This window comes from Triticum aestivum, chromosome 3B, assembly GCF_018294505.1.
Source record: "Triticum aestivum cultivar Chinese Spring chromosome 3B, IWGSC CS RefSeq v2.1, whole genome shotgun sequence".
NCBI lineage: Eukaryota > Viridiplantae > Streptophyta > Magnoliopsida > Poales > Poaceae > Triticum > Triticum aestivum.
Genome location: NC_057801.1, coordinates 438,096,890 through 438,123,273, shown reverse-complemented (window position 1 = coordinate 438,123,273; position 26,384 = coordinate 438,096,890). Strand labels below are relative to the sequence as shown.

General features: G+C 51.5%; 2 protein-coding genes across 2 annotated transcripts; both read left to right on the top strand.

Moving 5' to 3' along the window:
• Positions 1-22,727: 22,727 nt before the first annotated feature.
• LOC123067523 (serine/threonine-protein phosphatase 7 long form homolog) lies at positions 22,728-24,140 on the top strand. Its single transcript, XM_044490281.1, has 4 exons — positions 22,728-22,814; positions 22,893-23,495; positions 23,570-23,851; positions 23,931-24,140. The coding sequence occupies exons 1-4, from the start codon at positions 22,728-22,730 to the stop codon at positions 24,138-24,140; spliced, it is 1,182 nt and encodes a 393-aa protein (XP_044346216.1).
• Positions 24,141-24,624: 484 nt separating this feature from the next.
• On the top strand, positions 24,625-25,445 carry LOC123065484 (uncharacterized). Its single transcript, XM_044488751.1, has 2 exons — positions 24,625-24,715; positions 24,800-25,445. The coding sequence occupies exons 1-2, from the start codon at positions 24,710-24,712 to the stop codon at positions 25,115-25,117; spliced, it is 324 nt and encodes a 107-aa protein (XP_044344686.1). The 5' UTR covers positions 24,625-24,709; the 3' UTR covers positions 25,118-25,445.
• Positions 25,446-26,384: the final 939 nt, after the last annotated feature.

The window sequence follows — 26,384 nt, the reverse complement described above, 5'->3', positions numbered from 1 at the left end:
TTGCATATGTCTACCTCTACGTTGAGATCGTCGGCCATCCACGCAGTGCGCTCCGCCTCTGCCATCGTCTGCAAGGAAGTGAGCGACTCCCACATACTCGGGATCCACGGCTACTCGCGTCTGAAGCACATGATGCACGGGAAGTACATCTGCTCAGGCGACTTCCACGCCGGCGGCCACATCTGCGTCTCCTGCATTACCCCAACGGCAGCCAGCCCCAATTCTAAGATCACAGCGTTGTGTACCTCCAGTTAGCATCCAAAGATCCCAGCGACGAGCAGGTGCTGGCACGACCATGGTCCAGCCTACTCGATCAGGTTGGGAACCCGGCGTTGCCGCATGACTGTGGGATGCATCACTTCTCGTACTCGTCGCGTGAAGTTGGGTGGGGCGCCCGGAATTTCATCACCAGGGAAGAACTGGAGAAATCGGAGTACCTCAAGGATGAACGCTTCTCCATCCAATGTGATGTCTCCGTCACCAACATTCTGACCTGCACCGACCACTGGGCATTTATTTCTCAACCTTAAATCTCATCCAGCATGTACAGGTGTTGCTGCCAAGTTTCATCCGCTTATGTATCAGATGAATCCACGCTTTTTTCGATTTGCTTTCTTTACGTGAATGGATGCATATCAAAGTGTTTTTCCCCTTGTGTGAGCTATCAGCATTTGGTACTTTAGATCCAAAGACCTATTCTAAGGATCTCATAGAAATCTAATATTACCTCCGTCTCAATTTATTCGAGTAACACCTCCAGAGGGGCAGGGCGTTCATGCATTTCATATAGAAAAAGAGAGTTGCCCGGTTAATTAGGAAAAACCGGACGAAAACCAGATACAAAGGGACGAGAGCCCCTAGTGGTCAACAAAGCGACAGAGACTGCAACCAAACGCGAAAGCAAACTAACCAAATGCACAAGGAAATGCCTACGAGGAAAACCTCCGCCGCACCGAGGAACTCTATACCACCCACCACGCGGCAGAGCCAGATCCGGCATGGCACGCACTGGGGGAGCAAGAAGACCGCGACAGGCTCCCGGAGAAGCACGAAAGACGCCTCACAAAGCTCCGCACCACCTCACCGGGATCACCATCAAATTGGTTGTCTTAAATTTGTCTAGATAGAAGTGTACATAACACTAAAACATGTCTAGATACGTCCAAGTAACTCCGGACGATGCTAGTACTCCCTCCGTCCAAAAATACTTGTCATCAAAATGGATAAAAAGATATGTATCTAGAATTAAAATACGTCTAGATACATCCCCTTTTATTCATTTTGATGACAAGTATTTCCGGACGGAGGGAGTAGTATTTAACGTAGAAAACCCGCTCACGAAACCTAACTCGAAAAGAATTCAATGTATAGGAATGGTGGTCATTTCATGGCATCGTACTAGGAAGGTAACACATCTTTTTACAATGGTGGTATGGGGGGAGAAGATATCCCCCTTCCCTCTTTGCCCGGCCGAAAACAGTTTGTGTGGGGGGAGGGGGGGTCATCTGAAAACAGCTTATCTCGTGGCTCGGGCTCTAGGGGCGAGCTACAGTGTTGGGTGTCAGATTGAGGGATCCGGCAACCCTTGAGAGGTTCGAACTCTGGGGTGCGTGCGGAGATCTCAACCTGTCTAGCCTGCCTACTCGCGATCCTCCTAAGCCTAGCGCGTCGAGCTCAAAGAGACACAAAGACACAGAGATTTATACTGGTTCGGGCCACCGTTGTGGTGTAATACCCTAATCCAGTGTGGTGTGATGGATTGCCTTGTAGGCTCCGGATGGACAAGTACAGTGGATGAACAAGCCTCAGGAGGTGAGGTGTTCTTGAGCTAGTGTGGTGGTCGGGTGAGAATGGATCCCATCCCCCGCTATGGTGGTGGCTAGTCCTATTTATAATGGCCTTGGTCCTCTTCCCAAATATGAGCGGGAAGAGATCCCACAACGGCCGGATTTGAAAGGTGACAAGTAGTACAGTCTATCCTGACAAAAGTAGTCTTCGCCTGTGAAAAGCCTCTGGTCGTGACACTGTGGTGGGCTCGTCGATGACCTCCGTCCTGCCGTCCTGGCGGTCTTGGTCTTGTTGCACAAGAATGGAAACCTTTGGCTGATTCCTCCGGACTCCAGGCCCACGCCTTTCCTCCCTTGCACCAAAGAGGAAACCTGCGCTCTGCGCTCGCATGGCGCCTGCCTGGCCTTGGTCGTCATAGCTCACGTCAGCTGAGCCTCGTGAGGTAGCTTGCATAGGACTCTCCGCCCCTCAGGAACCCTCCTGAGGAGGCCAATTCCTTCGGGGGACCTGGCGTTGCCCGCCTCGCGAGGCTTGGCCCCTCGCGAGGGTCTTGCGGTGTTGGTGTTGAAGTTGGGCCGTACCAGGCCGTCGGTGAAGCCACGAGGTGGGCGGCAGGCAGGCAGGGCTGGATACCCCCGAATCCAGTACGCCGACAGTAGCTCCCGGGCCCAAGGCGCGCTCAGACTTGGCTTCCAGGCGAAGCCAAAGGGCAAGGGTGGAGAGCCGCGGGCCCTAACCACCTGCGGCATTGATGACGCGTGGCGATTTATTGGACGTGGGCGACTCCATTTCCCCACGCTGCCTTGGCAACTGTTTCCGTCTGACAAAAGGGGTGCCGCCTGCCGCCAGGCTTTCATTGCTCCTTCTTCGTCTTGCTCCAGATCCCTTTCTCCCCGCAGTGGAAGAACTCATCAGATCTGCCGATTTCCCCCAAATCTTCTGCTTGATGGCCGCCGAGAAGACCATGGCTCCTGCCCCGGCTGCCGGCCCTGCCTGGTACGAGCCAGGGCTGCTGGCGCCCTGCGTGTCCGGGGAGAAGCTCCAGACCACGCTCTTCCTGACGGCAAGCAACGACAATGTGTGGAAGAAGATAGAGCTCCGGGTCGCCACCACTGCACCGGAGCTCGCGGGCAGCACCTTCTTCCCCTTCTTCATGCACAGCGTCTACTCGGGGCTGGTACCTCCATTCTCCCGCTTCTTCTTCGCCGTCCTTCACCACTATGGTCTTCACGCGCTCCACATCCATGCTAACTCCATCCTCCTTTTGTCCCTTTTCGCCTTCTATTGCGAGGCGTTCGTGGGGGTGATGCCCTCCGTTGCCCTGTTCCGCCATTTGTTCTTCCTTCGAAAGACCGGTGACAATTCGGTTGGGTGCATCGGCTTCGTTGCGGTGCGGGGTGCTAACGCAATCTCCCGCGCCGGGAAGAAGGTGGAGGATGCCATGAAGAGGTGGGTTCTGATGGATGCCAAGTGCTCGCAGAGCTCGCTGAAGCTGCCGACCGCATTCCCTGTCTCCGACAAGTGGTGGCATTCTGAGAAGATCACCGACCCTTCCTTGACGCCATTGGTGAAGAAGAAGGATAAGGAGCTGAAGAGCGCGAAGCTGACGGGGGCCATGCTCATCAGGGAGTTCCTGCTGCAGCGCATCGCGCCGCTTCAAGACCGCCCCCGCCCGTTGTGGAAGCTTGGTGGTGATGATGACAAAATCCGCCTGCGCCAAGACCCCCTTCCCGAGGAGGAGCTGAGCAAGGTGTTGCTCTACCTGACGGGGAAGGACCCAAGCGATCCTCCGAAAGGCTGGCTTCCGATGTACTGCCGTGATGACGCCGAGGAGGTTGTCGTGGCCATGCCTGTCTTTGACGAGCTTGGGTTCGTGCGGCTGGGGCCTTCCCCGCCGCCTACTACTCTGGTGCACTTGTCCTCCGATGATCATTCCTCCGAAGCCACCGTGGACGAGATGGTGGAGGAATCCTCTGCCCCGCAGCAAAGGGAGCTCCTGCACGACCTTCCTGACGATGATGATGATGACGAACCTTCGGTGGTTGAGGTGTCGCGCCCTTCAGGAGTCACCACGAAATCTGGGGTGTCTTCTTTGAAGCTGCCCAAGCAGGCGGCCGCGAAGAAGGGTAGGACCGCGCCGATTCCTTCGGGCAGTGCTCCGCCTTCGCTGATGACGTCCCGGGCGGCGCCGACCGCAAGTTCTCCTGCTCCCAAGAGCTCGGCACCAGCTGCTCCACCCTAGCGCCCGCTGCTGAGCATGAAGAGGAGCTATGCCTTCGCGTGGCCTGGGGTTCTGCGGAGGAAGCCCAGAAGGTGCTCGGGGTGGCCGCCACGACGCGCGACCTGGCGCGGAAGGAGGCCACAGAAGCTGAGGACCGGCGTCGCATGGAGGAGGCTGATCTGAAGGCTCTCTAGGACCGACAGGTCGCCCAGGCCAGCCGGCTCCAGGAGCGTGAGGAGAAGTTGAAGGCCCAGGAAGCTGTCATTGCCAACCAAGACGCCGAGTTGAAGAAGGCTGCCTTAGAGCAGGCTGGAGAGCGCGACCGTCTGACGAAGCTGAAGGAGGAGGCGGAGGCAGCCCAAGCGGCCCTCGCCGAGGCCAAGAAGGTGGCCGCCATGGAGCGCAGCACTCTTACCTTCCTCGAGGTGCGTTTCCACAAGGCCCAGAAGGCGCTCTTTGGAGATGATCCCTCGAAGAAGGCGGTGGTGACGACCCCGAGGGAGAGCCCTGCTGCTCTGCTTCCTGAAGTCGTGGCGGGGCTCGAAGATGCTGTCGACGGGTTTGCCTCCTTGGTGGAAAGCGAGGCGCGCTCACTTTCTTCCTCGGCTCTGACATGCATCTTCATCCATCTTTACTCCGGTGGACTCCGGATGCCAGCTTCGACCTCTCCTCCTTGGTGGAAAGCGAGGCGCTCACTTTCTTCCGGATGCCAGCTTCGACCTCTCCTCCTTCCTTACTCTGGTGGACTCCAACTCCCAGGATACTGCTGCTGCCGTCGTGAAGAGCTTCGTGGACGCCACGCTGAGCAAGTTTCTGGTCGTTGGTCCTCCAACTGAAGCCGGTGGAACGGGCAACGCACCTGGCGATGAGGCTCTGCTGGCGGGCAGTGGTGACGTCCAAGTCTGAAGAGGTGGCCCGGCGATTCTGCTTTTTCCCTGTTTGTCCTGTATCATGCAACATGCCTCGGGGAGGCGTTTAAAACTGCTTGCTTGGAACAATATGTCTTGTAATAACTAGATTATGCTCCTTCAGCTTTTCCATTTGCTTTGTTGTTCTGCGTCGGCAGAGCCCGGCCCCATGCGTACCTCAGCCGTCGTTGGGTCGTCCAGATCACCAGGACGAGCCCAAGAGGTGAGGGGATCCGTGACCAGTTAGGCTCCTGAGACGTGATGCTCACGAGTCCTCCTTGACGTGCGAACAACTTAGGAAAAGGTGCAGGGGCAAGCCTTGGTGTCATGCGTCGACAAGGCCCAGCCTCGCGCATGCCTCAGCCGTCGTTGGGTCGTCTGGATCACCAGGACGAGCCCAAGAGGTGAGGGGCTACGTGACCAGTTAGGCTCCTGAGACGCGATGCTCAGGAGTCCCCCTTGACGTGCGAATGGCTTGAAAAAGAAGGGTGAAAGCCAGGTCTTAGCGTTCTGCGTCGGCAGGGCCCGGCCCCGCGCATACCTCAGCCGTCGTTGAGTCGTCCGGATCACCAGGAAGAGCCCAAGAGGTGAGGGGCTACGTGACCAGTTTGGCTCCTGACGTGATGCTCAGGAGTCCTCCTTGACGTACGAACAGACCATCATACCTTTTCCTCGCCGAGCTCTCGCTTGGGAGGGGTGCGTGAAGACCAGGCCCGTGAGGCCTGGCAAGGTGGGGTACGCCAGGCGTGACCTGAGCGTAGCCCCCGTGCCCAGCCCCCTCGCACTACCTTCCCGAGGGAGAGCAGAGCGATGAGGCTATGTGATGCCCGGATAATCAAGCTACAGTAAACCTCTGCTAATGATGCCACATCACCTCGATTACTATTGCTAATCTTGCGTTAGTTCGAAACCGATTCAAAATCAAATTCGAAATAAGGGCAAACATCAAAAGTTTTCAAATATTAAAAACAAAATGTTCGGTTTGTGCCAGTTAATGCATAGATGATTAGGATGTATAATCCACATTTTTATATAATGAATAAATGCACTAAAAAGATTTAAACGGTAGGAAAACATTATTTCAATGCCTTTGGTATTTTATAAAACACTAAACTATTTTTTTGGGTTAAAACCTTTTGTGGCTGAGGGTTATTATGAAACGTTATTTTAGGAGCTATAGTCATATTTTACTAAGTAAAAATAATGTGGAATTAAAATTAAAATAGAAAAGAAAAGTAAAAAGAGAAATAAATAAAAGAAAATGCAAAAAAAACAAAAAAGCCCCGCCCACCCCCGCGGGGCCTTTTGGCCCAGTTGGCCATCCACGCGGACCCCCAGCCGCCCAAATGGGCCGGCCCACCCCGCGCCCCCACTCCCTTATCCCCCACTCCCCAGGGTACCGAAACCCTAACCACCCACTCGCTCCCTCATTCCCTCTTGTTTGGATCTGGATCGGGAGGAGCCCGATCCCCTCGCCCCTCCACCCTAACGCCGATAAGACTGTCCTGAAGGGTGCCCGCAAAATTGCGGATGAGTGCCCCAGGGATGTAATTATTGAGTAAATTCGCAATGTGTTATCCCGTGCGCTGAAAACTTTGTTCATATGCGCTAAGCAACGCTTGTTAATTTAAAATATTACCTTCTGTGCGGCCGTTTATTAAATCTGAGAGATGGAAAGTCGTCGGCTTCAGCCCCCATGCCACGAGTGCTGGGGTGTTCGGGATAAATTTGAGCACTCTTGTTCCCATTTTTGGGTCCATCTAGGGAGGCGCTCAACACAACGAACAAGGCAACCGGACTTATAGTGCTTGAACACTCTCACTTAGCCATAGAATTCTATAATTTTAAATTTCGGCGAAGCCCCTAGTATTCGGAAGACCGAATTCGGGGCGCTATCCACGCCTTCGTCGGACATTATCCGGAACTTCGCTCGAAGCGGCATAGGTCTTTAAGGACCCGAAAGGACCTCTCGAACAGCGACCAGTCTCTCGCCTTATCATGACAGTCAGTTTTAGCTTTCTCCACTGAGGTGTTAACCCGGCTCAACCGGGGCGCAATCGCAGTGGTTCTCCCAGTGCTACCTTAGCCGATAGAACGAAACATAAGGTGCCAAACATGGGAGCCGGGCAAACCCAACTATTGACCCAAGACATGATTCGGAGCCGATTCATATAATGCTATAAGTTCGGGGTGCCGCACTTGTGAAAGTGTTCGGACTTTATCACACCATAATGCGGGGAACATAAGCCCCTGGTGTATTTGGCCGTACCAAAATGTGTGGATGAAACATGTCGTAAATGAACATATATATATATAAGGTAATGCGATTATGGGCAAAAAGTGCTGCATTTTATTCGAGAAGAGCTGCTATGAGTGCGGAATGATACAAATAGTGCGGAAAGCAAGGGATTGGACGAATTAAAGGCGTCTCCCTCCAGGGGTAGGCCAGGGAATGGTGTATTTAACAAATTTAATGCTCGTAATGGAGACCACCTGAGTGTTCGTCGCGGCCTTTGTCCCTCCCTGGCTGTTGCATCATGAGTTCGGCAGGTTCGCCGCCGGACAGAGTTCTGTATAAAAAAGAGAGAAATAAAAGATAAAAAGAGCGACACGCTTGGGAGCCCCTGGTGTGGTCGAACCGCACTCTGGGTCTGTTGTGGTTGTGCCTCTCCCCCTATGCCCATGGTATCTCCAGGGTGTAATTATGTACACGGAGAGTTTGTCTTACAATTGTGCGAGGGCTAGGGTTGAGGCCGCATTGCTCCGGGCGCGTTTGGCCGTGTCCGGTCGTTTAACGACTGGACTCGAAAATTGCCTTAAAAGACTGCTCTGTACTTCTGCCGCAAGAGCCGCTGTATGTTCCTCCGTTCGGAGGGAGCGTTCCGTGTTTCCATTGACCGTGATGACTCCACGAGGGCCTGACATCTTGAGCTTAAGGTATGCATAATGCGGCACCGCGTTGAATTTTGCGAACGCGGTTCGTCCGAGCAGAGCGTGACAGCCACTGCGGAACGGGACTATGTCGAAGATTAACTCCTAGCTTCGGAAATTATCCGGGGATCCGAAGACCACTTCCAATGTGACTGAGCCTGTACAACTGGCCTCGACACCTGGTATGACGCCTTTGAAGGTTGTCTTTGTAGGTTTAATCCTTGAAGGGTCTATGCCCATCTTGCGCACTGTATCCTGATAAAGCAGGTTCAGGCTACTGCCGCCGTCCATCAGGACTCTCGTGAGGTGAAATCCATCGATGATTGGGTCTAAAACCAATGCGGCGAATCCGCCATGGCGGATACTGGTCGGATGGTCTCTTCGATCGAAAGTGATCGGGCAAGAGGACCATGAGTTGAATTTTGGGGCGACTGGCTCCATCGCGTATACGTCCCTTAGTGCACGCTTCCGCTCCCTCTTGGGTATATGCGTTGCGTATATCATGTTTACCGTCCGAACTTGAGGGGGGAATCCCTTTTGCCCTCTGTTGTTCAGCGGCCGGGTCTCTTCCTCGTCATCGCTGTGTAGCCCCTTGTCATTGTATTCGGCGATTAATTTGCCTGCCTGCTTGAATACCCAACAATCTCTGTTGGTGAGGTTAGCTGGCTTTTCGGGGGTTCCATGTATTTGACAGGAGCGGTCGAGTATTCGGTCCAAATTGGACGGGCCCGGAGTGGTTCTTATGAATGGCTTCTTCCGTTGACCGGGCTTGGAGCCTCGGAATCCGGCGTTGACTGCCGTATCCTCATCGCTGTCGCCGTTAATGCGGCGTTTGTTTTTGTTTCGACGCGGCCTACCATTGCGGTCCTTGGTATCTGGACTGCCAGTGTTTTTGCTGAGGTTGTTGCTGCGAGCTAGCCAGCTATCCTCTCCCGCACAAAAGCGGGTCATGAGTGATGTGAGGGCTGCCATGGATTTCGGCTTTTCCTGTCCTAGGTGCCAGGCCAGCCACTTGTCGCGGATGTTATGTTTGAAGGCAGCGAGGGCCTCTACATCCGGACAGTCGACGATTTGATTTTTCCTTGTTAAGAACCGTGTCCAGAATTGCCTGGCCGATTCGTTTGGCTGCTGGATTATGTGGCTTAGGTCATCTGCGTCCGGTGGTCGCACATACGTGCCCTGGAAGTTGTCGAGGAATGCAGCTTCCAGGTCTTCCCAGCATCCAATTGACTCTGCGGGCAGGCTGTTAAGCCAATGCCGAGCTGGTCCTTTAAGCTTGAGCGGGAGATATTTGATGGCGTGAAGATCATCGCCGCGGGCCATATGTATATGGAGGAGATAATCCTCAATCCAAACCGCGAGGTCTGTTGTGCCATCGTAGGATTCGATATTAATGGGTTTAAACCCTTCAGAGATTTGATGATCCATTACTTCGTCAGTGAAGCATAGTGGGTGTGCGGCGCCTCTGTATTGAGAAATATCGCGACGTAGCTCGAGAGAGCGTTGTCTGCTGTGTTCGGCCCGGCCGGAGTAGTTGTATCCGGCGCGACGGTATTCATCGTGGGTCTTGGGGCGCCCACGTGATCCATAGATAGATCTGGATTGTCTTGCCTTGTCCTCCAATATATCCCGCAAGTCCGGCGCGTTCCCCCGTGGCTTCATGCTTTTTGAGCGATGCCGGGGTACGGTTTTGGTGGAGGGCTTGCATGCCTCTCTGTCGCAGCCACGAGGTGGTCGGTCTGCCGTATTGTGCGCTGGTGATGCAGGTTTGTACGCTTCCTCCTCTAGTCGGGGGAGCAACTTGCGTTTTGGGTAACTTTTGGAGGGGCGTTCGAGTTCATACTCTTCAACTGCGAGGACCTCGGTCCATCTATCGGCCAGTAGGTCTTTATCAGCTTGAAGCTGTTGCTGCTTTTTCTTTAGGCTGTTTGCCGTGGCCATTAGCCTGCGTCTGAAACGCTCTTGTTCGACGGGATCCTCAGGCACGATGAATTCGTCGTCGTCGAGGCTTGCCTCGTCTCCGGAGGGAGGTAAGTAATTATCATCCTCGACCTCTTCGTCTGCCGCCCTCTCGTGAGGGCTTGCTTCTGCCTCCTCCTGCGCTGGATCGTGCTGGAGGGGGTTGTCTTCGGCACTTTCTGGGGTGTTATTATCTCCTGTGCTGGAATCTCTATTTTTGCTGTGGCAGGATTTAGAGCGGCGCCGCTGATGCCGACGCTTGGGCTGTTTCTTTAAGGAATCGGCCTCCGTTGCTTCTTCGTCGTCCCCATCTTTTGGGGTGTCCACCATATATATGTCGTATGACGAGGTGGTCTTCCAGTGTCCTGTAGGCACTGGTTCTTGATAGTCTCCGGCATCGTCGTCCATACCGTCGATGTCTTCGGAGTCGTAGTCGAGTACGTCGGTTAGATCTTCGACGGTGGCTCCGCAGTGGGTGGTGGGTGGGCCCTGAATTTCTTCGTCGTCCGCATCCCAACCATCCTGGCTGTAGTTCGGCCAGGGCTCTCCGGATAGCGAGAGATGCTTCAGCGAATTTAAGATATCGCCGAAGGGTGAGTGCTGAAAGATGTCCGCAGCGGTGAATTCCATGATCGGCGCCCAGTCGGATTCGACCGGCAGGGGCGCAGGAGGTTCGGAGTCCAGCAGAGAGTCCGGCACCTCGTAGTCATGAGCTTTATGCAGGACAAGGTAAGTGTTCGTCTCCATCGCCGTAGAAGTTGCAGCTCCCGAGGCGGTGTCCAGCCATCCGTCCTCAATCTGAGCGATCGGCTCCGGACTATGGGTCGGAGCAGATTCATGTGCGGCCTCCAAGGTGCTGTCCGGCGGCAGAGTTAGGTCGTGCCCATCGTGACAGCGCGGCACGCTCGGCTGTGGCTCAGATCCATCGAAGATCAAGTCCCCGCGGATATTGGCCGTGAAGTTTAGGCTTCCAAACCTGACCTGACGGCCAGGGGCATAGCTTTCGATCTGCTCCAGATGGCCAAGTGAGTTGGCCCGCAGTGCGAAGCCGCCGAATACGAAGATCTGTCCGGGGAGAAAAGTCTCACCCAGGACTGCGTCGTTGTCGATTGAAGAGGCCATCAAGCCTATCGGTGACGACACAGAGGAACTCTCAATGAAAGCACCAATGTCGGTGTCAAAACCGGCGGATCTCGGGTAGGGGGTCCCGAACTGTGTGTCTAGGTGGATGGTAACAGGAGACCAGGGACACGATGTTTTACCCAGGTTCGGGCCCTCTTGATGGAGGTAAAACCCTACGTCCTGCTTGTTTGATATTGATATTGTGGATGTTTACAAGAGTGGATCTACCACGAGATCAAGGAGGCTAAACCCTAGAAGCTAGCCTATGGTATGATTGTAATGATTGTTGTTGTTGTCCTACGGACTAGAGCCATCTGGTTTATATAGACACCGGAGAGGGCTAGGGTTACATAGAGTCGGTTACAATGGTAGGAGATCTACGTATCCATATCGCCAAGCTTGCCTTCCACGCCAAGGAAAGTCCCATCCGGACACGGGACGAAGTCTTCAATCTTGTATCTTCATAGTCTTGGAGTCCGGTCGATGATGATAGTCCGGCCGATGATAGTTTGGCTGATGATGATAGTCCGGCTATCCGGACACCCCCTAATCCAGGACTCCCTCAGTGGGCCTGGCCCAGGTCGGCGTCCGCAATTACTTTAAAATAACACGCTTAACGAGATCTTGGTATTTGATCTGAGTTTGGCCACTGGCCTATACGCACTAACCAACTACGAGGGAACAGTTATGGGCACTCGACGTTGTGGTATCAGCCGAAGCCTTCTAGACGTCAGCGACTGAGCGGCGTGCCCCGGATTGGAACGTAAGCCTGCTCTTGTATTAAGGGGGCTAGTTCTGCTTCCGGCCGCCCACACGACATGCAGGTGTGCAAAGGGCGATGGGCCCAGACCCCTGGGCCATAGGATTTAGACCGGCGCGCTGACCTCTCTGTTGTGCCTAGGTGGGGCTACGACGTGTTAATCTTCCGAGGCCGGGCATGACCCAGGAAAGTGTGTCCGGCCAAATGGGATCGAGCGTGTTGGGTTATGTGGTGCACCCCTGCAGGGAAGTTTATCTATTCGAATAGCCGTGTCCCTCGGTAAAAGGACGACCCGGAGTTGTACCTTGACCTTATGACAACTAGAACCGAATACTTAATAAAACACACCCAGACAAGTTCCACAGACAACCCAGTGATCGCTTTTCCACAGGGCAACGAGGGGAGGATCACTGGGTAGGATTATGCTATGCGATGCTACTTGGAGGACTTCAATCTACTCTCTTCTACATGCTGCAAGACGGAGGCTGCCAGAAGCGTAGTCTTCGATATGACTAGCTATCCCCCTCTTATTCTGGCATTCTGCAGCTCAGTCCACCGATATTGCCTCTTTACACATATACCCATGCATATGTAGTGTAGCTCCTTGCTTGCGAGTACTTTGGATGAGTACTCACGGTTGCTTTTCTCCCTCTTTTCCCCCTTTCCCTTCTACCTGATTGTCGCAACCAGATGCTGGAGCCCTGGAGCTAGATGCCACCGTCGACGATGACTCCTACTACACTGGAGGTGCCTACTACTACGAGCAGGACGCTGACGATGACCAGGAGTAGTTAGGAGGATCCCAGGCAGGAGGCCTATGCCTCTTTTGATCTGTATCCCAGTTTGTGCTACCCATCTTATGGCAACTTGTTTAACTTATGTCTGTACTCAAATATTGTTGCTTCCGCTGACTCGTCTATGATTGACTTGTATTCGAGCCCTCGAGGCCCCTTGGCTTGTATTATGATGCTTGTATGACTTATTTTATTTTTAGAGTTGTGTTGTGATATCTTCCCGTGAATCCCTGATCTTGATCATACACGTTTGCGTGTATGATTAGTGTAAGATTGAATCGGGGGCGTCACAGGCTCGCCACTAAGGCCGGAGGCTCCCTGAGGTTAATGCGGCCGTGAGGCCACCCCCGGTTTTTTATCACCAACGCGGAGCATAGCGCTTCCGCTCTTGCACGGGCATAGCCGCTCCTCGGCAGTGTCGATGGCCAATGCGGAGCATGGTGCTTCCACTGGTGCATGGGAGGGGGCTCCCTCTGAGGAGAGCCCCCGAGGCGTGTACAGCCCCGCCCTAACATGTGGCTTGCACGACAGGGCTAGAGGAGGTGTATATGGGCACCCGTGAGCCAGAGCGCAGGACTCACAAGGCCCTACCTCAAGGCGGATTGTGCCTGGTCTTGATTGGAGGTGCTTAAATTGGTCCTGCGAGATGGTTAGGCAGCCTGCGCCGAATGAGTTTCCTGAGGTTATTGCATGAGAAGGCTAGACACCAACAACCCCAGGAGGTGAAGTGAATGGGACCGGCCTGCTAGACAGAGCTCAGTCGTTGGATTTATCGATGCTGTAGGGACGGACCCGAGCAGAGACGTCGTGCCCAGTCTTCTCATGCAAAGATCCTGAAGAAAAACAACCGGCGCGCGGTTCCCGTGGCCACGGGGGCACCAGGTCGCACGCCCTCACTCATCCACCCGCGATTAGCTCATGTGAGAACAAGGCACCAAGAGCCATGGGAGGTGACGTACACGGGAACTAGCCCATGAGCTAGAGCTCAGCTACATGGGTTTAGCGACGCTGCAGGCACGGACCCACGCACAAAGGCCGTGCCAGTCCTTAATCATGAGGCGGGCGCAGGAGGGCTTGCAAGGGCGCGAGACGTTCTTAGCGACGAAGTGCCGGTTAGGCAGTTAATAATTCAAAAGTAGCTTGCAAGGATTGTAACTGGCTCTGGTAAATGCGGAAGGGATACATGCCGTAGGGACGGACCCACACGGCCTGGGGATGATGCAGCCCGAGGGGCGCCCCCAAACTGAACGAACTAGAGAGATGTCACGTGGTACCGTTGCTGAAGAGGTGTTGAAGTAGCCAAAAAACGCGCGCCGCTGAAGCCGTTCCTCATGAGCCGCTCCGGCGCCGAGCCTCGGGAGACTCGGAGGGACCGAGAGGCTCCTGAAGGTGCTCCTCCATCTCCGCCAGGATCGCCTGATGCCTGGCCTCGCAGGCCATCCAAGCGTCCCTCATGCAGCGCTGGAACGCCTCAGCCGCGCCTGCCAGGCCAAAAGGCATGCAGACGTAGCTGTGAGGCAGACCCTCACATCGGCCGACACGAGACAGCCACATGAGCTGCCGAGACGCGGACCTGTTGAGCCTAAGGATGTCGATGCAGACGCGAAACTCCTTACCCTCGCCAGGGCAGTGAGCTGCACCACGCGGCAGGCGACAATCGTCTTGCAGAACCCTTCCTTTCCGAATCTCCTCGATTGCCTTGCTGATGAACTCCTGAACGCCTGGTGCCTCACGCCTGCTGCCTTCTCCTGGGAAGCGTACTGTGAAGAACACCTCCATATGGTGCCCGAGCGCCACTCTCGCGACATTGGCTAGATCTGAGGCCCTCCAAAGGAGAGCCCCCGAGCCCAGCCTGAGAGGAGCGTCGGGCGTGCCTTCCTATGCGATGGGTGAAGGTGCCGCGTCCGGAGACGCGAGGCTCAGCGCTGCATCCTCGAGTGATGCTTCCTCACGAGACCTCTGTCCCAGCTGCAGCTTCTTCGTCTTGGGGGCGACCTCAGGAGGGAGGGCGCCGTCCTCGTCTTCCGGGTTCTCAACTGCTGCAGCCTGGAAGGCGCGCTCGAGGGAGCACACTGCATCCTTCTCTTGACAGGCGACCATGATGACGCCGCCACTTCCTGGCATCTTGAGGACATTGTAGCCGTGGTGCGTGGCCGCCATGAACTTGGCCAGTGCTGGGTACCCCAGGATGGCGTTGTAGGGCGGGCAGATTTCGGTGATGTCGAAGTCGATGAGCTCGGTGCGATAGTTGTTGCGCTCGCCGAAGGTGCCAGGGAGGCAAACCAGCCCGATCGGGTGTGTCGATCCGTCGGTCACTCATGAGAATGGCTTGGTGGGGTGAAGCTGGTAGTATGGCACCTGGAGGTTGTCGAACGTCTGAACAAAGAGAACATTGAGTCCTGCTCCGCCATCGATGAGGGTTTTGGTGACGGTCACGTTGCTAATGACGGGGGAGCAGAGCATGGGGAGCGCGCCAGCGGTGGCCGCGCACTTGAGCCGGTCTGAGGAGTCGAAGGTGATGGCGCACTTGGACCACTTGAGAGGGCGAGTTGCTTCAGGCTTGGGGAGTGCTGCATTCACCTTGCGCGCGAACTGCTTGAAGACGCGGTGGGAAGCCGGGGCCTGTGAGCCGCCCAAGATGCAGGCAATGGCTCGTGGCTCCTGGAAGCCCCCAGCCCCCTCGTCCTGGTGGTGATCTTCATTCCTCCTTGGCGGTGGAGGTAGAGAAGGCAAGGCTGCGTTGCCCTGAGGTCGATCCTCACGAGGTTGCTCCCTCCAGTTCCCTTGCGAGGCTGGTCCTGCCAGCGGTCCTCACGAGGTTGGTCACGCCACTCCTGACGACGGTCGCATCCATCCAGCGTCCTCCACCTCGGCCACCTCCGTGACCATAGCCTCGATCGTTGCGCTCGAGGCGTCGACCGAGGCGCCCGTCGCGAAGAGGCCTGAGCTCCTGATAGTCGCTGGTGGTGCCCGGGGCCGTAGGTGGTGGAGGAGCCCCGTGCGCCATGTCGCCCGCTGCAGGTGATTGCTGAGGCAGCGAGCGAGCCGGCCCATCAGAGCCCCCGTGCACCACGTCGCCCGCTGCAGGTGATTGCTGAGGCAGCGAGCGAGCCGGCCCGTCAGAGCCCCCGTGCGCGACGCTGATGAGCTCGGCGATCCGCTCGAGCCACTCCTCGTAGAGATCACCCACCGGGCAGTAGCGAAGAAGCCCCCGCGCCGTGAGCAGAGCGGCGCGTCCACCTGGCTGTGACACGCGTGGGATGACGAAGCTGCTGGGGTCAGTGACGGAGTAGCGGTGCGACCGTCACGGCGCACCGACGGGTGCAGCGATGAAGCTTGCTGCTCGTGGCCGGCAGGTCCCGTGGCTGCGTTGGCCACCAGAGAAGGAGCGCGGCGGGCACAACCATCACCCGCCAGAGCCGTTTGAGCGACGTGGGCGGTGACTGCAGCCCGACGCACGGCGCGAGCCCGGTGCGCGTCGGCCATGGAGGTGTTGGAGCGGTGGTGGATCGAACGACGGAAGAGAGGATCCGACGCACCCCTACCTGGCGTGCCAAATGTCAGATTTAAGGATCCGGCAACCCTTGAGAGGTTCGAACTCTAGGGTGTGTGCAGAGATCTCAACCTGCCCAGCCTGCCTACTCGCGATCCTCCTAAGCCTAGCGCGTTGAGCTCAAAGAGACACAAAGACACAAAGATTTATACTGGTTCGGGCCACCGTTGTGGTGTAATACCCTAATTCAGTGTGGTGTGGTGGATTGCCTTGTAGGCTGCGGATAAACAATTATAGTGGATGAACAAGCCTTAGGAGGTGAGGTGTTCTTGAGCTGGTGTGGTGGTCGGGTGAGAATGGATCCCATCCCCCACTATGGTGGTGGCTAGTCCTATTTATAGTGGCCTTGGTCCTCTTCCCAAATATGAGCGGGAAGGAATCCCACAACGGCCGGATTTGAAATGGGACAAGTAGTACAGTCTATCCTGACAAAAGTAGTTTTCGCCTGCGAAAAGCCTCTGGTCATGACACTGCTGTGGGCTTGTCGATGACCTCCATCCTGCCGTCCTGGCGGTCTTGGTCTCATTGCATCAGAATGGAAACCTTTGGCTGATTCCTCCGGACTCCGCAACCGCGCTGTTCCTCCCTTGCACCGAAGAGGAAACCTGCGCTCTGCGCCCGCCTGGTCATGGTCGTCATGGCTCACGTCAGCTGAGCCTCGTGAGGTAGCTTGCATATAGGACTCTCCGCCCCTCAGGAACCCTCCTGAGGAGGCAAATTCCTTCGGGGGTCTTGGCATTGCCCGCCTCGCGAGGCTTGGCCCCTCGCGAGGGTCATGTGGTGTTGGTGTTGAAGCTGGGCCGTACCAGGCCGTCGGTGGTGCCACGAGGTGGGACGCATGCAGGCAGGGCTGGATACCCCCGAATCCAGGACGCCGACATTGGGCTGGGGTCAACTGATGACCTTTGCCAAACTCACGTACAACCCAGTAAAGAAGAGGACCCCAATAAAGAAAGCATTTTGACACCAGCCCAAATCTTGAGAGTTTGCCATGGCTGCAAGACTTGAACTACCATCATCCAGGCTAGTGATTGAGCAATGGGCTATTGTTGTTTTCCCGGCAGTGGGTTGTAAGCCGTAGCACCGCGGCTCTCTTCCTAGAATTGCATTCAATTAGAATTGATGGCAGTGCAAGCCTTGCAGCCATGGCAAATTCTCAAGATTTATCCGATCACTTCCACGCCCCCTTTCTACTCGATCTTTTGGCCATACATAAAATATGATCTTGCAAAGATGTAACCCTCGTGCCAAAGACATACGATGCTATCGGTGGCAGGGATCAGGTTATTCCTCCATTAAAATGTACAAATGGGTGGAAAGAACAAAGGAAGGACATGTTTTATTCAATTGGCTTCACAAAAGTTTAAATAAAACCAGACACATATTATTCTTCTGGCGCCTTCTTCATGACATAGTCAACAACAAAGACTTGTTGAAAAAAAAATCAATGGTTTTAGACTGTTATGATTGTGTCTTTTGCAATAGTAGAGGAAACGACACATCATCTTTGTGCAAAATGAATGTTATGAGATGCAAAGCTTTGTGCAAAATGAATGACAAATGCTTATATTTATTTCAATGTTTACTTTCAATTTCATTCGTGTGGCCAGCAAGAAATATGAAAATTGAGCAGTGTCATTTTGTTTGTATCAAGGTGGGTACCTAAAAGTAAATATCTATATCCTTGACATAGAAAATGGAGGTGGTTATTCATACGGAACTGTCAGTGATGTCCAATTATAATGGAGGTTGTTCTAAGTTAGGAACTACCTACGTTGTCCACGATGTTGGTGGCGGTTTCTGCAACCGCCGGTGTCGTGCAAAGTATTGACTTTGAAGCGGAATTGAAAACCACCGCCGTCCATGTATGACAGCCGACTCCAAAGATCGATTATGCACTAGTGTACATCTCTCCATGGCCCACGCACTTTTTTCTTTAGGTCCACATGGGCCACCCTGATATTAGAATTCGACACTTAGGGCCCGTTTTTTTTGGGGCTTATAGTTGGCTGTGGAAATAAGCTGCCCCCTTCCGAGCTTATTCTAAATGTTTAGCCTAAAATATTATTTTAAAGTCTGCTAGTTAAACCTTAATTAATAGACTTCTAAAATAATTATTTTTGTTGGGCTTCTAAAATAAATTGAGGAGGGGCAGCTTATTTCCACAGCCAACCATAAGCACTAAAAGAACTGGCCCTTATTTAATGTCTATGGTTTGATGACTTACTCCTCTATCGCTGCATCTGGATACGGCAGACGTGTCCGTGGACATTTGGTCTCATAAGTTTGCTTAACAACGTTTGGGTTGCTCTTAACACTTGGATGCACCCGAACAATGGTCTTTCATAATGAAGGTAAATAGGATCAACCACTTGAATCCTACACTAGCTGTAGTAGGAACCACGTCGTGAGACCAATAATACACCCCACGGTGGTTGAAGCGGATTGCGAGTAAAAGGCGTATTAAAATGGGTTGCATTTGAAATGTGTGGCCGGATAATGATAGTAGCTAGGTCCATCACCACTCCTCCTCCACTATAGCTACAATCAGTGTCATCGTCTCTTGAAAACCCGGATAAACAAGCATTGCCCTCAATCGAAAAGCAAACCGTTGGCTTATCCCGGTTGAGACAACCTACGAGAATCCGGCAGATTATATGGAATGGTGATTGACGAAGAACATGAAAACAGCGATGGCGCAACTAAACAGGGGTTATGAGTTTGACATCGGGCCGCCGCTTTCATGCGCTGAAGTCGTGCAAACCCAGCTCACCGATCATGGCGACCACTACAACCCAACCAAACCATGTAACGTGCTTGTTGTTCGGTTGTTCAGTCACCAGCTTGTCCGCGAATTGCTTGTTTAGTGTTTACTGTCCCGTCTCTTGTTACTTGACCAACGCTGACGCAGTTGCAAAAAATTGCAATTTCCCTACCAAAACGCCGCGCCTTTATTTGCTTACTTCTTCCTATCAGAACTGCACTGTCCCACCACATGGCATGTGTGGTCAGCTATCTCGAGACAAGTTTTGAAAAGAAATGGAGGGAGTATTGGAAGAAGAAGAAGAAGAAAAAAAGGAGGAGGAGGGGGAGGAGGAGGAGAACAAGAACTGCACTGTCCCGCCGCTCGCACCAAAAAGGTGTCGGTGCGCATCTGCACGAGGCGACACTGCAGTGCCGCTAGCTGCACGTACAAATCGATCGACATCGACGGCTTCCCTGGATTTTTCTTTGCGAGGAGCCGATGTCTCGTAAAAGAAAAAAATCCAGGCATTAATTGTGGCACGCAACGACATCGACATCGACGGCTTGTGGACATAATCAGTTAGACTTGGTAAGACTTTTTGGTTGCGCAACATTAAAAAAATAAATTAATAACATAAGCCTTGTATGCTTCTTTGCGAGGAGCACACCGACAACTCTTTTTTTTTTGTTAGTTGTCAGTTTCATAATTTCTAGCTTTATACACATTAACTGATTTTTTATGTACGCACATTATCTAAAGTACATAGGAATGCAAGTGCTTATGCTATTTCAGTGACAATTGTATAATTCACTAGAACTTGAAGTGGTCTGGTTTCTGCACATCAAAGCATATTTTTTTGGAGGATATGAAGAATGAAGATACCAGAACTTAGACCAACTGAGCGTTGAGAAGAATGGTTTATGCACTGATATATGTACCCGTGTCTCTTCTGAATCTATTTAATTAAGCTGCAACTCATGTGAGAGACTTGGTTTGTGCAGATATCGTAGAAGCTTAATGCTGCCAATTAGGTGTTTTAGAAGTATGTCTTTTAATTTTCACAAGCACAATACTTATATCTGATTGTTGACATGCCAACGGAAGTGCCTAATTCTCTGTTAGGCTTTGATTCTTATGTTACTTTCTTACTGGGCTTGTTTTATTTTATTTTGGGAAAACCCATGGTTTTATCCTAACCCAAAATTGCTGAGGTAGGATAAGAGTAATGGGAATCCAAGCCTAATTCTCCATTTCAATATACACAAAATTACTGATGCATCTCCATTTCAATGTACACAAAATTCAGTTGGAGTAGACTCCAAATCTACGAATCATTATTCCTACAAAGAGTAGAAACAGAGCCTATCCACACAACCAGAACACTTTTTTAACTCTTAAACTTAGCAAGCAGTAACTCATGCAGAGTAGTTCTTCAGAGCTCTATCCAGCCTGACATCAAAGGGAGTCGAGTACGGCTTCAGTTTTCTATCCTGCAACAGATAATTAAAGGAAAGTACATCGTTCGAGAATATTGCTTCATTGACATGCATGTTTACTGTGCCTGCCATCGGTTCGACAGTTTGCTCACCTCGCTTCCGTTTTGCTTACTGCAGATTGTCAGAAGGTTGAAGGTTGAGTCGAACTCCGAGCTCGAGGTCGTGGCGGTGTAGTGGTGACTGGTCGCGCCCGATCTAGGTAAAATCTCCGTCTCATTTTTGGTCTGCATGACAATGATCTGTTTCTTCGGGAGTTTCTTCAGGAAGCCAGAGACGGCTCAGGATGCCTTCCTGGACGACGACGACACAGTGAGTGGGTTTTGAATCTTTCGTTGCGCCTATCGGATCGGATTCGATGCCTATATGGTAGTGATGAATTGCTAACCGCTTGATTTGGTGTTTCCTCTGTGGTGTGGCACGCGTGTTGTTTTCAGATCATGAAGCAAGTGGAGCACCGAAGGAGGATCTCGGGGATGAAGGAGGTGTCGGCGACGACCTCAGGCGAGAGGTATGAGACCGCAAATCGCTTTGCCGTTTCTAGGGAGCAGCAAAAAACTGAATTTGTTAGTGCTTAAAATTTAGACTGGTCTGTTTGATATATCTGCACTGTCGAGGCGGTCTTATTGAATAGACTCTGGGTGTTTTCGCATAGATGGATTATTCATTGTTATGTGTTATCACAGTTCTAGATGAACTTTGTAGTTCGAAAGGTGATCTGAAATTGCTTAGGGGGCATGTTTACTTTAATGTATAGTGTGGTACAGACCTAGAAGCAATATGTTGAAAAACTGTAACTTTCTCATTTTGTGCTTACTTTAGTTATGAGGATGTATATGTTAGTTGATTTTAGTGTATTTTCAGTTTTAAATCTTAAGCTTATCTCCAGAACATGCCTGAACAATGCATCATCTATTACTCCCTTTGTTCCTAAATATTTGTTTTTATAGAGATTTCAACCGATGACTACATACGGAGCAAAATGAGTGAATCTATACTGTAAAATATGTCTATATACATCCGTATGTGGTAGTCCATTTCAAACCTCTTGAAAGACAAATATTTAGGAACGGAAGGAGTATATAATAATCAGTTTGATGATAGAACTGACTATTGCAGTATATCTTGTTGGAGCATAACATGGCCTCCTGATTTTATTTATCAAAAATCCTGTTTCATTGCATGCTTTTGTTATCAGAACTTTGCTTCGCCATGTTTTATTCTGAAAGTCATATGAGGTTTTAACCAAGCTGGTTTTAAATTTATGAGTAGGCATGTAACGCAGGTAATACTAGAGCTCCCAGCCTCCTCAGCTGTCAAAGAGGAGGTACAGCCTACTATCTGTTGAACTGAGCTGGACCTCTGCCTTGCACTGGCAGCGACGGCACCGTTCTCAAAGTGGCGGGGGCGGTGTGCCACGCCTGTGCTGGTGTTGTCGCTGACGCTTCACCTGGAGGACAAAATCACTGTTATGACCTAAAAGGCTAACAAAATCCTGATTTGACCTCGTTTCAAAAAAAAATTCGTTTCTGACCTTTTTGGGTGACGCCAACATCCCTGGCGTCTGGGTTGCGAAGCAGACGCCAGGGGCCCTAGCGTCTGGCCCCTGGCCCGCACTGCCCGCCTGCATGTTGACCTGCTGACGTGGCAAAGGGGCCAGACGCCAAGGACCCTGGCGTCTGGCCCTGGTAACTGGATAACCCCACGGGCCCAGCCCACTCATCCCCAACCTCTCTCCCTGGCGGCCGAAGAACAGAGAGCTTTCTCTCTCTCGCCCCTCTTCTCCCTCACACCAAACCCCCCCTTGATCTACTCCATCCTCCACCCAAATTTGTGGATCTGACCCCCCAAGCATCCTTGAGGTATTCTCCCCTATTCCCTCCAATTTGTTTTGGTTTTCCCCTCTCTTGTTGGATGCATTATTCAACACTAGGTGATGTTAGAAGAGTAGATGGTTTCTTTGTTTTAGGAAATTGTTTGTAGTTGATAGATGATTTGGTAGGCAGTAGATGATGTGTAGTTGAACATGTAGGCAAAATCAATTCCGTTTTGTGTATATGTTGTCCATAGGTTTTTTTTGAACTAAGAGGGGTGATGAATACATGATTTTTGTATGTAAAATAGACTTGTTTGATAATTTGGTTTGATAGATGATGTGTGTATGTGTATATAATCCTATTGTTGGCATACTATATTTGCAAAAAATATGGTGAAATTTGGTACTCTAGATGATATGTATTTGCATATGTGACACCATATTATTTGACAAATTTATTTGATTGAGATGATGTTGGTATGTTTGAGAAGAATTATGTGTGCATATGAAGAAGAAGAAAATGATGTGGTTATGTTTGAGAAGAATGGTTTGTTCATATGGCATAACTTGGAGAAGAAAATTGTATTGTTTTATATTGTTCATGTATTCATAGATGTTTGTGATTTGTTTTGTAGGATGGCGGATGATGATGGACCTTGGTATGCCGGATTAATCGATGAGTGGGATAAGGAGCATCGTGCTCGTGCCATTGAGAATGGAAATGTAAGAAGCAAGACTTGTCAAATTTCTTTATTTCTCATTTGTGTTCTTGTATTGATCAAAACATCACTTTATTTGCAGCATGTAGTTGCTATGCGCATGAGGGGTCATTCCGCTGATGGCTTTACTTACGACCCGCGGTACGAGCCTTATATTCGGAGATTGGGTCTTCTCCCATTCGTGTTGCAGTTTAAGCGACGCGCTCCGCCGGTGAACCACGCGGCGTTGACCGCACTTGTGGATCGTTGGAGGCCGGAGACTCACTCGTTCCACCTTCCATGTGGGGAGCTGACGATGACCCTAGAGGACATGGCTATGATAAGCGGCCTTCCTATCGACGGACAAGCTGTTACCGGTCGTGTCAGCGTCGTTAATTGGCGAGAACGGACAGGCATTTTAATTGGTGTTCAGCCCGACGACCCTCAAGAAGGCAAGGCCGATACCGCGAGAGTGAGGCATTCTTGGCTAAAACTAGTCAGAGGAGACACCAATCCGTGCCCTCAGGGTGCCAATGACGTGGTTGTGCAACAGTACGCGTGGGCCTATCTTTGGTATGTACTAACCAAGGTAGTCTTCTCAGATGCAACCGGGAACTCAGCCCTCTGGATGTTCTTGGAGCTACTCAATAACTGGGATACCCAGTATAGCTGGGGTTCGGCCGCACTAGCATATTTGTATCGTCAGGTAAGAGATATTTGCAACCATTTATCTTGCATTTGTCATGCGCCTCCATATCTAACATGTTTGTGTGATTGCAGCTTGACTTGGCGTGTCGGAGGAAGGGAGATACATCCTCATTGTCTGGGTTTGTTTGGAGCCTATCCGTGTGGATGTGGGAGCGGATCCCGGTTGGACGGCCCGATTTCAAGAACCCCCTCATGGCAAACCCACGGGGTAATCATGACGGGTTGCATGATGATGATCCATATCGGCGCCCTACGCTTGCTTACTATTGGGAACAAGTAACAGTCTACACAGGAAGCTCGCATGTGCGATACAAGTGCTATATGAACGAGCTGGACACCTTGACTGCTGAGCAGGTTTTGAGAAGTTCGATGAGATAAAATTTAGTCAATAATGAAACTTATGTAGCTAACAATGTATCTTTTTGTTTTGCAGGTATATTGGTTGCCTTATGTGGAAGATCGTGACTTTGATCTTAATGAGATGTGCACGCGTGATAGCCATCTTTGGCGGGCGAGGTGCCCAATGATATGCTTCTTCGCAGTCGAGTGGCACTTTGTAGACCGTGTGGCAAGACAATTTGGAAGAAGACAAGGTATTCCAATTGAGGAGAGCAAGGAGGAAATGCTATCTCTGCATCGGTAAGCAAGCATGCCTTGAGTATGTAGTAGATCATTGAATAAGTCAATGTTTGCTAATGCTTTGTCCCGTGCATCATTTGTAGGTTCGATCGAAGGAACAATCAGGATATATCGGATTGGGCAAACAAACACCGTGCGTGGATAGAAATTTGGAATCAAAGAGACACGTTAGTGCAATCAGAGAATAGACCTCACAATCAGTCAGCATATCAGAAGTATCAAGTGTGGTATGCGGATCATTACCGGTTGAAGCTGAAGCCTGGTTGGACTCATGAGGAGTGGTCGGAGTTGGTGTCTGAAGACCCGGAGACTGCACAAGGTTATCAAACCTTCAACACGGCTGTGAGAGACACCAGAGGGGCTCACGTTGACTATGCACCGATGCATGACGAAATGGTAGTCTGTTTGACCGATTCTAACATACTTGCATCATGTTGTCTTCTTTCAAATACATAAGTCTGGTGTGTTCATGAATTGCAGGGCAGAGAGTTGCTTCTGTGCGTCAACGATGCCAATGTTGCACCGAGTCATCCACCTGGTGGTGCATTATCTGAGAGGACTCTTAGGAGCACGATGGAGGTTAGTCGCAATATATTATAAAAGTTTCTTTTCGCGGATTAGTTATTTGCATCTCATATCATAGCATATTTTGTGTTGTCGCAGAAGTTCAAGAAGCGGTTCTATAAGATGGCAGTTATGCTTTCTTGCCATGGTGCTCAGTCCAGTGACGTGTATGCACCTGGTAGCCGCGCCGCCAGAGCTAATAAACGGCATTATGTCCAGAATGAAGAGGACATAGAGGAGGAGGTCAATGAAGAGGAGCCAGCACATCAAGAGGAGCCAACACATCATGATGAGCATGAGTATGATGCAACACATCAAGAGGATCATGAGTATGATGTTGATGCTCCACAACCATCACAGGTTACACAACTGACACAAGGCAATGCCCGCTCTAAAAAAAGGCAAAGCAATAGCTAAGACACCGGGCCAGAAAGGTAGAAAGAAGATATGGAACACTCAATTCCGTAGTCCGGAGTATGCTCATCAATTTATGCCTACGGGAATGCAAAGATATAAGTCCAACAATGATGCGGAGGCGGAGGAGGCTAGCAAGAGGAGGAGCATGAGGCTAGCGAAGAGGAGGAGCATACACTTGCAGATATCGTGAAGAGAGGAAGGAAGAAGTGAGCTTGTTGTAGTTTGTTTCAATGAGCTTATTCTAGTTTGTTTCGATGAACTTGGTGTATTCTCTTTCCATGAACTTGTTGTCGTTTCTTTCCATGAACTTGTTGCCGTTCGAATTAAGTTGCACCGGATTCGTGAAGTTGCTATGAATGTTTGACATGAATTTGTCGTTTAAAAGTACTACTCAATGATGTGATTTATGTGAATTGTTGTTTCCTGTGATGTCTATGAATTCATTGATTGCCATGAAATCTGTCAAAAGGAGAACTCATTTACTCATTTATATGCACAGGGTAGGTACCAGACGCCAGGGTCCTTGGCGTCTAGCTATAAGTCAGGGGACCAAACGCCAGGTTCCTTGGCGTCTGGCTATCGACTGACACCAGAAACAGGGTAAAGCAGGGGAGCCAGCACAGGGTAGGTACCAGACGACAGGGTCCTTGGCGTCTGGTTGTGGGAGGCAGACGCCATGGACCTTGGCGTCTGGGTGTCCATCAGACACACCAGACAACTTGTCTGGTTACCTGCGCGAGCAAAGCGAGCCAGACGCCAGGGTCCTTGGCGTTTGGCCCTTTGCCACGTCAGCAGGTCAACGGGCAGGCGGGCAGAGCGGTCCAGGGGCCAGACGCCAGGGACCCTGGCGTCTGCTTCGCAACCCAGACGCCAGGGATGTTGGCGTCACCCGAAAAGGTCAGAATCGAAATTTCTTTTAACACGAGGTCAAATCAGGATTTTGTTAGCCTTATAGATCATAACAGTAATTTTGTCCTCACCTGGACGGCAGCGATTGGGAGCTGCCTTGCGGGTACTACGTGTTCAAGGACCACGGCGTGCAGGTCATGTGCCTGGTGCTAGACATGATGGTTGGGACCAGACCGTCATCTGCAACGACTAGCAGCAGAGCACACAAGTCGTCTACGACCTCGACAGGACATGCTGACCTTTGTGTTGGCGCAGTGCGACAAGCTTACAGGTCACTATAGTGTTCTTGTAGAGATATACTTCCTCCGTTTCTAAATATTTGTCTTTCTAGGGATTTCAACAAGTGACTACATACGGA